Source organism: Epinephelus lanceolatus, chromosome 23 (genome assembly GCF_041903045.1).
Source record: "Epinephelus lanceolatus isolate andai-2023 chromosome 23, ASM4190304v1, whole genome shotgun sequence".
Lineage (NCBI taxonomy): Eukaryota > Metazoa > Chordata > Actinopteri > Perciformes > Serranidae > Epinephelus > Epinephelus lanceolatus.
In genome coordinates this window covers 4,430,194-4,444,073 of record NC_135756.1, presented here as the reverse complement: position 1 = coordinate 4,444,073, position 13,880 = coordinate 4,430,194, and the positions used below count along the sequence as shown (strand labels likewise).

Genomic DNA, 13,880 nt, shown 5'->3' with positions numbered 1-13,880 from the left:
TTCTTACAAATAAATAAATACCCCAATAATACAAAACATTGCTGCCTTGGTTTCTATTCTGTTAATTAAAGGTAAAATTGATCTTTTTCAAGGTATTAAAATTAGAAATTTGTTCAAATTAACATAATGAGGACGGACATGTTTTATATTTTATATATGTATATTTTGTCATTTGAAGTTGACACCATTAAAATTCTATTTCTTTTTATAATAAATATGAATGTTTATTGATTTATTTAAATTAAGATAATGAGGATAACATTTATAAATACATAAATAAAACAAAAAACATTGCACAGGTGAAGTAATATTTTAAGAGATTTAGCTTGTTTCTGCACTGTGTACATTTTAGGTTTGGGAATGTAAATAGTTAAGTTAGTTAAAAGTTATCCTATTTCTTTTTCTGGTTGCTGGGCAACAGAAATAACAATAAAACTGGAATGCATTTTGTTAGTTTTGAATTTAATATTTAAAGTCAGCATCTCAGCTTAGTTTTTATTGACGCATTAGACAAAAATCAGAATATAACCTTTAATTTTTCAGGTCATTTACTTATAAAATTTAATTAAGTTTAGTTTGAGTAGTTTAACAAGAAAAAATAAATAAAAAAACCCAATGAAAATCTTAAAATTTTACTCAAATTCTTGTAAATCACTGACTTCAGTTTAATAAGTGTTCATTAATATTTAACATTTTCATTTGAGTTAATCAGAAATTAACATACTGAGGTTGAGCTTGTTTGTTTTATGTGTTGGGGTAAACGTTTGTTGTTTTGTTTTGTCGTCAAGATAACGGCTCTTTGTTTTGTTGATGAGCTGAGAATTCTAAATAACACTTAAAAAATTGAGGACGAAATGTTTAGATTTTGTTTGACATTTAAAATGCACATTTATATTGCATTTATTTTTTTGTAACAGCAATTAAATTTTTTCATAAATTAGAACATTTAAATCCAAACAGTAGTTGCAACATTTTTTAGTATAAATTCACGCACCCTTCCCCTGAAATATAAATCATCACACAGACACTCATTTTAAAAGTTCACTCACTTTATATTTAACAAAAAGGAAAAAAAATCAGCATTTCATGAGTTACAACAGCTTATGGTGGCAGCTGGATGGGCTGTACAGGTCCATCTGGTACTCTGGTTTACAGGTAAAGCAGTCGTCGTATAAAAACGTACAGTTAGTGGAAATTAAACAAACACGACGAACCCAACGTTGGTTCGTCCTCGCAGAGCACCATGAGAGCAGAACGGATGAAGGACAACAAAAAAACGACAACAAGAACTTCTGTTTTCCTGTCAAAACTCCGATTAAAAAAACCTGGAGACAAAAGTGCTTTAAAAAAAAATAAAAATAAAAATGAATCAATCTCTTTACATTTCAACATTCTTTGACCTTTTCAACCACCTTCGTCACTTTTGTACAAAATGTCCAAAACTCTGAATTCAGTTTGTTTTAACGTCACGTTCAGATTCATACGTTTGATTTGTCTTGTTTTCTCTCTGGTGTCACGCAAATTTATTGTTTTATTATCAAATCTGTTTAATAAGGCTGAGTATCGAACGGAAACACTTGTACCGAGCGAAATGTGTCCAAAACACCGAGGTAGTTAAAATCAAACGTTGATCATAAAGTTCCTGATTTAAGTTAAAAGTTTCAAAATTCAATCAAAATTTCTAAATAAAAAATTGTTTCAAGTTTTACGAGCCAACCATAAATGTGTCAGTCGGCAAATAAAGACATAAAATGCCCCAAAAATAACAAAACTAGTACATCGCTAGCAAATATTAAACAATATTTTATTGGACAGATTTCTCGTACGGCTGTTTGAATTTTCTCTTTTACTACTTAAAATTTTAGCTTTTGAGAAATTTGAGTTTTTCTAGAAACAAAAAAGTTTATACTCAGCCCTTTAAATCAGGATTTAGCATTCTTAATGCGCTTTTTTTAAAAATATACTCTCAAAAAGTAATTAGTACCCTTGATTTTTATTGGTTCCCTCAAATTATTAATTTGTACCTTTTAAATAAACCAAGTCCTCTACAATTAATAGTTTTGTCACTCTAACGTTTCAGATTTAAATGTTTCATTAAATCTTAAACACAACATTTCCGACATCTTTGACCTTCCATATATTCCATATCATAGACGTCAAAGATTGTTTCACAGCTAAATACACATTTTTCTGTGATCCTACAGATTTTATTTGGCTCATTAAAACTCTTTGCAGAGACAGAAAATGCTCAGAAGAGAAAAGAGTTTGATTTATAATTTTAAAAATGGTACAAATTATTAATCCCAGGGAACATGAGGTAAACTGAGAGTATAAAAGAAGCACAGTGAGGGAACGATTCACCAAAACGTTCCCGACACCGACCAGACGAGAAAAATCTGAAAAGGTCTCCGTCATCTTTTTTTTTTTGGACTCTTCTAAACAAACCAAACGTCCTCCTTTAACAACTTTACTGTGAAGTTTTGTACCAGAAACAAACTTAAAAAAAATAAAATAAAATTTAAAAAAAAGTCCTGTAAAGTGCAGTCAGAAAATGAGAACGTCTCCCAACAATGATTCTTATAGACTGATGTGAATGTGCCTGAAAACACACCTGGATGTGCAGACGAGCAGTGATTGTACCACAGGTAGCTCTCAGCGGACAGATGTGGACAGATGCGGAAGACGTATGGAGGCAGCAGAGAGCCAAAAGTGTATGGACTCATGATCTGGTCCAGGTTTGACTGGAGTCGTCACTGGTGTTTGGTGGTTTGAGTTTCTGTTCAGATAAATGAGACTTTTTAGATTTTCTGCACAGTAAAACTGCACTGTTAAAAAAAAACATATTACAGAGTCGAAAATCAACAAAGCCAAAGTCCATACAGATAATTTTTTTTATACCTTGTGCACACAAAATATTAATTCTTACAACTATCTTATAAGGCAAAAGTTTCCTTCGGCAAACTAACTGTTACTCCAATATTTAGAGAAAACTTTTGCATCCAAATTTATAATTTGTCAACTACATCAATAACTTTTGCGCCCAGGATAATTATTTGCAGTCAAGACAATAATAACCTTTGCACCCAAAATAATTACTTTACAGCCAAATAAATAATTTGTGCGCCAAAACGATAAATTAAAGAAAAAAATAATGTCAGTTATTGTTTTGTATGCGCACCATTTAATAAATTGTTTGCACAAGATACCAAAAATATCTCGCAGAACTCTGTTGGCTTTGAATAATTCTGTTTCTCGGATCAAATATATTTTTTTGATAAAGACCAGCTGCCATTTTCTGTCTTTAGAGAGTGAGAATTATTTTTATTATTATTTCAACGAGATGATGCAAATATTTCAATTAAATAAAACAAAAGAACACGTAAAGGCTGATTATTAGAGCTGGGTATCAAACATGAATATTTATACATTTTTCGGTTACTGACATATTTTTCCCATTCATGTACGTTTGTGCCAAAATATTTGAGAATTTTGGTTTAATTCAATCTTCTTTTTCTTTTAATATATTCCTCAAAGTAAAAGATCATAAAATGGTATTTAATATTTGTGCCAAAACTGAAAAAGAGGATTTGTATTTTACTTGTATCAAGGACTTTATGACGACACCCAGCTCTAAACATCATCGTTGATATTTGATGTTTTTTGTTCACAAAAGCAATATTTTAATTTGATATTCCGAATGCCGGTAACGTCACTGCACTGTAAAAAATTACATATTACAGTGTCATTACAGCGACATTATTTGACTTGGATAATTCTCACTTTCCAGAATTTTATCCAGAATTTCTTTTAATTAAAATGTCTCATTAAGACAGATGATATTTGTTTGTGCTTTGAATGATATGATATTTAAAAATGGAGCCACAGACACGTCGGACTGATGAAATAATAAAAGCGATGTGTAAAACATTGAGATTGTCAGATTCATGCTGGTGTTATTTTTCTCAGAAGCTCAACGAGAAACTGAACAACACGAAGTTAAAACGTGACGATTATCAGATGATGCAACGGGTTATCTTGAAAAATATATTTCTGGTCGTCACAAGAAGCACAAACACACAAACAGATTTACAAAAGAAAAAAAAAACAAAATTGATTGTTGACTCAAGGCAACAGCCGCCTCATGTTTTCACCTCTGGTCCCAACATCTGCTTCCACTTTGTTTACAGATTCTTTTGGCACAAACAGCCTTCAAACATGAACAGACACTAAAAACCTGGATATGTTCTTCTGATCTGAGATTGTCGCCGAACGTTTGGAGTGAAACTCTGTAGAAAAATATAATGAGGCAATATAAAAAAAGACGGAATGAAAAGTACTGCAAGAGTTCAATGGATAGATTTACAATGATTTTCTATATAGCTTATAAATACGTTATCTACACAATATGTGGTACAAAAATACTATATAGCATTTAGTGGGCACTGGTTTCCTTTGTGTTTTTTTTCCTCAAAGTAACAACAACATAAAAAAAAAACGTAATGAAGACGTGGAACTGGTCAGGCACAAGATCGTGTTCATGGTGGGAAACGCTGCGTCCTCCACAAAGACTAAAAACAGAAAAGAGTTGATGTGTTCGCTGTGCAGCTTTGGGTCGATTCACTCACAAACACACAAGTTGCAGTCGAGCATCTCAACGAGAACAGAACATGTGAAACACAAGCGTACGTTTTGGTTTAAATCCCGTCTGAACATCACGATGATTGGAGGACGTGAGTCATGTGACATCTGATCTTTAACATCTAGTGGATAATGTATGTTTTAGTGTTCTGTATGGAGGCCCTGAGGGGACAAACGCAAGAACTGGTTTCTAGTGGAGATGCCAGTTTTGGTTAATTTTGCTTTCAATAGCCAACGAATATTAATTTTAAAAGAAAAAACAAAAATAGAAAAAATAATGTCAAATACAAGCGACCTTTCCTTTTAGTCCGCTGCTACATTGACCTAGCGAGCGTTAGTGCCGCATTTCAAAGCGCTATCTATTTAGAGGTGAAATTTTAATATCTCATGTTTTTTTTCTGTTGGCTTTGCGGACAGACAGCTAGCTGCGTGAAGCACAGCGCTCACAGCCCACCCTTTGGTCTCCACTTGTTAGCCATCGTTAGCCTAGCTAGCAGAGCTGCTTATTTCAGTATGTGAAACATTGTGGCTACCCTCCAAGCACAACATGATTTTGCCAAGTAGTACATGTTCCTGAATCAACATCCCTCATGACGCTCCTGGACCAACATTTTTATCAACCAATCACAGCCCTCTGACATCATTAGTGTGCTGCTCCTGTGCTTCTTTTAAAATTCCTTTGTGCTTCTTCAGAGCCAAGCTTCCGAAATTAAGTTAGTAAAACTGAACAAAATCCTCAGTAATGAACAAAAACCCTGTAAGCTACTGCAGGGTTAGTGAGCTAGCTTGCTAACTAGGTTGGCTGCGCTAACAAGTAAGCTTACCAATAGGCTAGAATATTAGCGAGTTAGCTTGCTAACTTGGAAGGCTATGCTAACAGTAAGCTTGCCAATGGGAATATTGTTCGCTAACAAAGAGCGTGGATTATATCATTTTTCAGCTGCAATTAACTGCAATAAACACACTTACCCTCCTTTATATAGCTTATTAAATCCTCACTCGTTAGCATAGCCTACCTGGTTAGCAAACCTACTCGCTGATATTCTAGTCTATTGGCAAGTTTACGTGTTAGCATAGCCAGCCTACTTAGCAAGCCAACTCACTAACCCTGCAGTGGCTTAGAAGGATTTTGTTTCAGTGTGCTAACTTCAGTTTGAAAGACTTGCTTAGCTCTGATGAAGCACAAAGCACATTGATGATGTCAGAGGGCTGTGATTGGTTGATTGCAGTGATGGTACTGGAAAGCGATGTGGGATGTTGATCCAGGAGCATGTCCTACTGAGAAAATTCACGTCATGAGTAAGCGGTTTCATTTGGAGCAGCGTAACCCAATTAGCATTGTTGTTAGCACCACTAGCTGTGCTGTCACTGCTACTGGTGCTAACAGAGCTAACTGATGCTAAAGGGAATTTGCAGCTCAAAATTGAGGCGCTTACTCACCAGGGTGACGTGGGAGGAGACTGGAGGGTGGGCACAATGTTTCCACAGCAACACAGTTGGGTCAAGTTGGCGTCACTGGCAGTAACCACTTAATGCATGGTGCCATTTTAGCTAGCGCCCACAAACTGAAGAGCAGCAGAATTAACCCACAGACGACATGAATAACGGTCAAAAATATGCCCGCTAATTAACCGTTAACATCTCTTGTTCATAGCATACAAAAACAAACCAAGAAGGCCGATTGTCTTCAGACTTCCTGAAAAGTCTCTGAAACATTTTGTCACTTCAGGGCCTCCGTAGAATTCTATCAAACTTGCTGTCTGATCCACCGCAGCCTCATCATCACTCTCAGAGCTGCTCCTGCTTTGATTGATCGGGTAATAAATATGTGCCTTGTCGTGTTATTGCTTCCTGATTGGTCACATGACTCACCTCCGCATCAGACACGATCTTACGAACCGTTTCGTAACTGAGGAGGTAAATTTAAAAATCAAAGACCCAGTACCACGTTCTCACACGGGCCTTTCTCCAGTTTACATGGTAACTACAGACACTGCCGGCCGAGCCTCCGGGGGGCGCTCTTCCTCTTCTTCTTTTTCTCCTGTAGATGTTTTTCATATTTGGCATCAGATAAGTTAAAACGTCCCGCTGTGTGCTTTTTGTCCTTCAGCCTCTTTTTCTCCTGGTTTAAGGCAACTTATATTTGTGATGATTTTAATAAAACCTTTTTCTTAAAAAAATGTACAAATTTCTTAATACAAACCTCTATGGCATCATCAGTAAACACTGTATAGAAAATATATAAATATGCTTTTTCTCTTTTTCAATGTACAAATGTTCTGCAGCTCCTGTTTGTTTCCTTTTCTCGTCCTGCGTGTCACTCCTCCTCCTCCTCTTCATCAGTCTCCCATTTTTAACCTCATATATGCACAATTGCTATTTACAGTGAGGGGGGGTGTGGAGCTGTGCGCAGAGGGGGACTGTGGGGGGCTCACGAGGAGTCCGTGCAGGGCGAGGGTGGTGGCGGGTAGAGGTGGTGGGAGTAGCTGCGCTCGGTGTAAGGCGACGGCGGGCAGCTCTCGCAGTTCTCCTCCGCCGACAGGTACTGGCTGCGGGGCGTCGGCGGCGGCGGGAAAGGCTCCGAGTCGTAGTTGAGGTCGCTGGTGTAGCCCTTGCCGGCGGTGGTGGAGGCAGCGGCGCTGGACTTGAGCGGCGCCCGGCGTCCCGGCGTGTAATCGCTGTCGCACACGTCGGTGCTGCAGGGGGTGGTGGGAGGGGCAAAGTGGCGGTAGGTGTAGGGCCGGTAGCTGAGAGAGAGGAACACCACAGAAGAAAGATTTATTAATTCACAGCCCAGTTTCATCAAACTGGTGTTGACGTGGAGAAACTTCTGGAGACACAGCTGGATGTTTAGCAACAAAACACCACGTAAATTATAATGTTTAAACTCTGCTTATTGTCCAGATTAATTGTCCGATGTGGCGACTTACACACGTGTAAATATTAAATATATTCCTGGGTGTTCCAGCCATAGAGTGCATTCAGCAGCTTTATACATCTAAAAAACTGAAAATAAATAAATCAGCTAAGTCTAAAGCTGATGGAGCCGACTCTGACTCATACTGGACTCAAACCTCGGCCTCCTCTGTGAAATTCCTGTGCTTAACCCACTCGTCCACCACGTCTTCCTCCCACCAGAACTTTCTGGCACTTCACTTGTGAGTTATGTCTCGTACATTTACCACTTTAATCTCAGAGAATATTCGAGATTGGTGAGCACTAGCCCTGACCATCACCTCTTTGCCCTTATTTTAACAGTTTCCTACCTCAACACGTCAACGCAATGAGTCTTAGCCAATCACAGCACACAGTAGGATCCTTAATAACATGTCACAGGGATGGATGTAAATAGTGAAATATCTGCAGTGTGAATTTTCTTCTTGTTTTCCCTTCTGTGTAATTCTGCTAGCATTTTCATCTGAAACTGATAATGGATTAAAACCCAACAATTTTCAGGCAAAAACAAAGACGAGTTACATTTACTGTTGAGGAACTCCAGTTATAATTAACAAACAAAACAGACACTGAGGTTTGTGTTCAACCAGTCGGACGTAGTTCCTAGACCAGGGGTCGGCAACCCTGACTATCAAAAGCGATGTTTTAGTCACAAAATATTAATAAAAAAAAAGATCTGTGTGGAGCTGTAAAACATATTTGAGCCTTATTTGGCATCCACAGCTAACCAGCTAGGGAGACTCAGGACGAGCCGCTGCATCAGGGTTTGGCAGATTTCGAGGAAAAGGTGCCAGGCGACGCAGTTTGTAGATTTAGTTGTTGAAATGCTTAAGCGGTTTTTTAAATTTGGTACACAGGCTCCACATTTTTACAGTTAGAGAATGCAAGAATTTCTTTGGGCCTATAACACTGTTATATGAAAACTAAAATGTAAAAACAAAGCCACAGGAAGCCACTGCAGAGGTGTTAAAGAGCCACAGGTTTCCTCCCCGTCCTGCCCTCAGAGCGGACGTGTGTGGGTCAGTAACTAAATCATGACCCTGGTTCCACTGGTGGAAACTCAGGTGAAGTTCTTCTAAAGTTTCTGTGATGGAAACAGTTTCAACATACTTTCACTTTTTCTGTATAAACTAAACTTCTGGTCTCAGATGAAGATACGAGAGGAGCTCATGGTTTGTTTACAGAGTTCAAAGTAAACAGGAAGAAGCTGTTTGTCTCCGACTGTTGTAGATGCAGACTGATGACATTAAATCCATTTACTCTGTTTTATAAACACACATGATGGAAAACTGAAGCATTTAGTTTCAGTTTGACTGATTGTCAAAGAGAAAACTTTAACTTTACAATGAATAACGTGATGTAATGTGTGTGAGTGTGAGTTACCTGTAGGATCTGTGTGTTGAGGGACTGTTTGAAGAATAACCAAACTCCATAGTGTACTGAGAGCGGACTGTAGCAGGAGACGGAGGAGGGTTCAGGATCTGAAACACAACAAAATCACAACAATTAAATAGTTATAATTACTTATAATTTAAAGTTAGAATTAAACTACCCCAGGAGACATCAGATTATCATGATAATTAAATCACTGAGAAATTAGCAAGAATAAAAATGTGCACTGAAACTTTATTCTACTGATCCACAGTTTCAAAATAAGTTCTTGAATGTTGTCTGAAAACAACTCTGAAATTTTATTTTAACAAAAGAGAAAATGAAGACGAAGTTATCAGACTTTGTTTTTTGATTCGTTGATAATAAAGTCGTAAAGAAGCTGTAAATGTCTAAAACATGTCGTCCTCTCACCGGAGGGAAGTACGTCCCCTTGGTGCTGGACGAGCTGCTGGACGAAGCTCCCGTCACGTGAGCTCGGTCGTACGGAGGTCCGCTGCTCCCGCCCATGATGCTGAGGGAGCCAATCACAGACTTCCCTCTGGACATACCTGTTGGTTTATAGACAGATGTCAGCTTCACGTTTATTAAATAATCTACGCAGGTACGAGGTGACGGACGTGTCATCCCACCTGGCAGTGAGCTGGACAGCGAGCTCGGATGCGGCACGTATCCCAGCGGCACTGACGACGGCCCGTGGACCACAAAGTCGTTGGTGACCGTCTCGCCGTCGTCTTTCATCTGCGGGCAGAGGACGCGCTGACACACGAAGTACACGGCGCCCACCACGAACAGCGCCATGACGACGCCCACGATGGAGCCGATGGTGTTGTTGGACGGAGGAGGAGGCTCCTCTGTAGGATCTGAAACCACAGAAGAAGAGGAGCGACTTTAGAACACAACTGAATGTTTTATAAAAGATGATACAGTTTTCTGTTCAAATTAGTAATAAAAAAATTTGATTTGCTGAAAGTGCGACTGATGGGATGTTTGTGAGACTCACAGCAGCCGATCTCGTCAGAGTTGTCAGTACAGTCCATGTTGTGGTCGCACTTCTTGTGTTTACCGATGCACTGACCATTAGAGCAGGTGAACTGGTCTGGAGGACAACGTACTGGGAGACAAAAAGAAATCTATTATAACTTCTAAACCCTTGTGATGATGCTTTTTCTTTCTTCTATAAGAGTTCAGTCAAAGCTGTGTTGATGCTCCACGTAAACTAAAACAAGGTGGTCGGTCCAGGTGAAAGTCACCTGTCTCACCTTCACACTTGTTCTCGTCGGAGCGGTCCTGACAGTTGATCTCTCCGTTGCAGCGCAGGCTCTGGTCGATGCACTGCCGGCTGTCGCACTGGAACTCGGTCTCGGAGCAGATGGGACAGTCCTCCTCGTCGCTGCTGTCGTCACACTCGGGGTAACCGTCGCACCTCCAGGCCTGAGGGATGCAGTCCACCTCACCGGAGGTACAGGAGAACTGCTCTGGGGAGCAGGTGGGAGGCTCTGAGGGGGGAGGACACATGAGACGGTCAGAGTCTGCACAGGAAGAGGAACGTTTGAGCCACCTTTTTGCCTGTCTTTAATATCTTTAAGTATCCCTTTAATACAGAGCTCTATCGTCACATATCCTCCTTTGTAAAACATCTGGCGTAATCAGTGACGACACCAGTGTTGCACTGAGTTCATTCACTGGTGGGAAAACTTCCTCAACGTAGGTGTGTTTGTTTCTCACCTCCACAGGAGAGCTCGTCCTGCAGCAGCACCAGGTGGACGGGACACGAGCAGCGAGTCGTCCCGTCTCCCTTCACGATGCAGATGTGGGAGCAGCCGCCGTTGTCCCAGGTACACGGGTGTTTACCTGCAGGGACACGCAGGTCAGGTGAGAAACAACTGAAGATACATGAGAAGTTGTTTTGTTAAACATCTGTTACAAGTTCAGACAGCGGTGTCCTACAAATTTAAACGCTGAAACATGACACAAAACATGGGGGACCAAAATAATGACACCACCGAAGAAGAAAGGTGCCCTGTCCCATGCTACAGCACTGATGACTCACTGTATTCTCTCATGTCCAGCTCGTGGACGGCGTGGATGTCGCTCAGGTAGGCGATGCGAGCCTGGATCTTGGTGCGTCCCTCCCTCGTCGTCTTGTCGATGCGCTCGATCATCTGCTGCTGCTTGTCGATCCAGTACAGGTGGTTCCCGAACACTGTCAGACCCACCGGCTGCAGGATGTTGGAGTCGGCGATCACGATCCGATTGGCTCCTGATTATTTTATTTTTTAAAGCACCAGGGAAAAAACAAAACAAGGTTGTAGGGCCAAAACGTTCAGGAACAGAGGCAACGAAAACGGGTGAGAAACTGAGGGTGAGGCAGGAGGGGAGGCAGGAGGACAGCGACACACCGACGTCAGGCAACACATCATATACTGCATATACTGACATTAAATATGGTTCAGTGGAAAAAGTTAAACTCTAAAACACCAGAATATATTTGACATATTGTATGTATTATACTCAAAGTGCTGCTGAATCTTTGCTCTGAGGTTGTTGTCTCGTGGCTCTCAAGAGACGAACATTTCAGCAACAGACATACGATTAGATTTTGCCAGACTGGGGATCTAACAGGGTCACTATTTGCAAGTCCACAACTAGATTCCTTTTGAGATTCTTCCCCATACTGCTCCTGGTGGAAAATATTTAGCAAAACTTCTTAACAATTCCTTATGTATCTGAAAAAGCACAGGACTCTAGAAACACAGGATAAAAGATGTCATGTGTCGACGGTATTCTTGTTAATTCGGCATCAATATAATCCATAAAAATAAACTGTATCTGCGTAAAACGTTACATTTGGACTTTGTCTTCTTGACTTGCAACCAGCCTCAGTTAGTTAGCTGAATGATTTCAGTTGGTTGCTACTTCCTGTTTGCTGCTGGAGAGCGCACAGCTATTGGTCGTTGATTAGTCCCTCCAGGATGTTGTGATTCAGTGAACAGTTAATGCAGATTCAGCCAACCTGTGTGAATGCTGCATGACCTAGCAGTCGCTGCAACTTTACCATTTGAAATTTGCTCAGCCTCTCTTCTTTGCTGCAGTGGGAGTGTGAGCTCTGTGCCTGGGACAAAGCCACATACACACAGTGACAGGGCTAACTGTTAGCATCACATGGCTAACGTTACCAAATAGTTATTATTGAGTTTAATTACAGAGTTCAGCCGTTTTGTTTGGTGTCAGTGTGACACTGTTGGGACTGAGCTCGGTGTTGGATGTTAGCCGATCAGCTGTCAGCCCCCACTCACACTCCTACCATCACAGATAGATACTAATGCTCGTGATAATAGGCATCAAACTCGGGACAGTGCAGCAACTATTTTTGCAATTTCACAATTCCTTTGCAAAAAATGCCAATAAACACTGCAACATGCATCGCAAATGTTTCTCAAACAACGGCCATGAAATCATTCCTGGAGGAACTGTCTGATCTCGTCACTGTTTGCATGAGCCGAGGCTAAAAACTTAACAACAATAATAAGCATGTTTGATTTTGTTGAAACATTAAGACGAGAAAAAAACTGACATAAGAAATTCGAACTGAGTTTTATGATCACCTGACGCCAAACAATCGAGACCAGGGAGCGCCACAACTCTATCAAAACTTTAATGACTTTACTCTGACATTGGAAATTTGCTTGCAACAGTGAAATCGCTTTAAAAGTCATTTGCTGTAACACCGACCTAAGATATTGTTTGGATAAAATAACCTTAAAATTTTAAATCATAAAATGAATTAAAAGTGTTAACTAACCTTGTAAAATAAATACCTTAAACAGAACAGTTTCTCTCCGACTTTCTTTAATGTAAATCAGGTCAACTGAGAATCCTAAACAGCAACATAAAGTCTACAAACTTCCTATTTCAACACGCTTTCAGAAATAACTACCGAGTGAAAACTGAAGTAACTCGAAACTACACAAGTGTCTTAAAACAAGGACAAATTTGGCCTTTTTTGGTGTAAAAACATTGAGTGTTAAATACAGTTAAATATCTGTATCAATGGGGAAAACTGTTGAGCCTGTTTTTTTGCCCTCACACCAACATGCTTATCTGCCTGATCTCAGATCTCCTGTCAGTTTATTGTAGTGCTGTTGAGGCTGTTATTAATCAAATGCCCTGATGGGGGCAGCAGCCTCCGCACTGTGAGCTCAAGCAGCCGCTCAGACTAAATCTAACCAGGCTTCCCTGCAGAGGATCAAAGAGGACGACGGAGGCCGGGTCGAGCTTTAAACCGTCTTCAATCCTGAATCAGAAACATGAAGAGCAGCTCAGGATGCAGGCCTCCTCTGAACCCTGCGCCTGACACTGTTTACGTCCTCCTCCGTCCTCTCGTACAGATGGTTTACATTCCTGTCGGCCTGCGTGGGGCTCCGGAGAATCACAGGAATGTGCTGAGCTCGGGGCTCCACGCCAACTTCCCCTTTCCAGGCACAAAAACTCCCCCGAAGTGTCCTTCATGTGCTCTGTTCACACATTTACTCCCTGACTCTCCTCCTCAGTGTTCAAACCCCCAACAACCAGACACACAGTCAGACCTCCACCCACTGAACTGCTCACAGAAACTTCTTCAAACTAAACTACCAGTGTGGAGTTTTTCTGATGGATTCAACAGTTCAAATGCATCTTTAAAGAAAGTTTCTCCCGCTCGCCTGTATATAAAATCAGACTACTACATCACACACTATGAAACTCAGTCAGATACAAACGTCCTAGAGTTTAAAATGAATCCTCAAACTGAGCTGAGTCTGCTGAGTTCAAATGAAGGTCTGCAGTGAAAAGAAGCAGCAAACTTTGGCTCCTAGTCTGAAGATGTTGGTCAGTATGAACTGTCTCATTAATATTTC

The 13,880-nt window shown here is 40.2% G+C and overlaps 1 protein-coding gene across 1 annotated transcript in view; it reads right to left on the bottom strand.

Moving 5' to 3' along the window:
* Positions 1 to 6,697: 6,697 nt before the first annotated feature.
* The window catches only part of lrp6 (low density lipoprotein receptor-related protein 6), a 59,358-nt gene continuing 52,175 nt past the window's right edge, over positions 6,698 to 13,880 (bottom strand). The window contains exons 16-23 of the mRNA XM_033614592.2: positions 11,036 to 11,245; positions 10,711 to 10,836; positions 10,245 to 10,481; positions 9,986 to 10,096; positions 9,615 to 9,845; positions 9,397 to 9,533; positions 8,977 to 9,074; positions 6,698 to 7,385 (exon numbers count right to left, since the gene is read on the bottom strand). Coding sequence (XP_033470483.2) covers positions 7,070 to 7,385; positions 8,977 to 9,074; positions 9,397 to 9,533; positions 9,615 to 9,845; positions 9,986 to 10,096; positions 10,245 to 10,481; positions 10,711 to 10,836; positions 11,036 to 11,245 — 1,466 coding nt within the window. The 3' untranslated portion in view covers positions 6,698 to 7,069. The remainder of the gene's footprint in view (positions 7,386 to 8,976; positions 9,075 to 9,396; positions 9,534 to 9,614; positions 9,846 to 9,985; positions 10,097 to 10,244; positions 10,482 to 10,710; positions 10,837 to 11,035; positions 11,246 to 13,880) is intronic.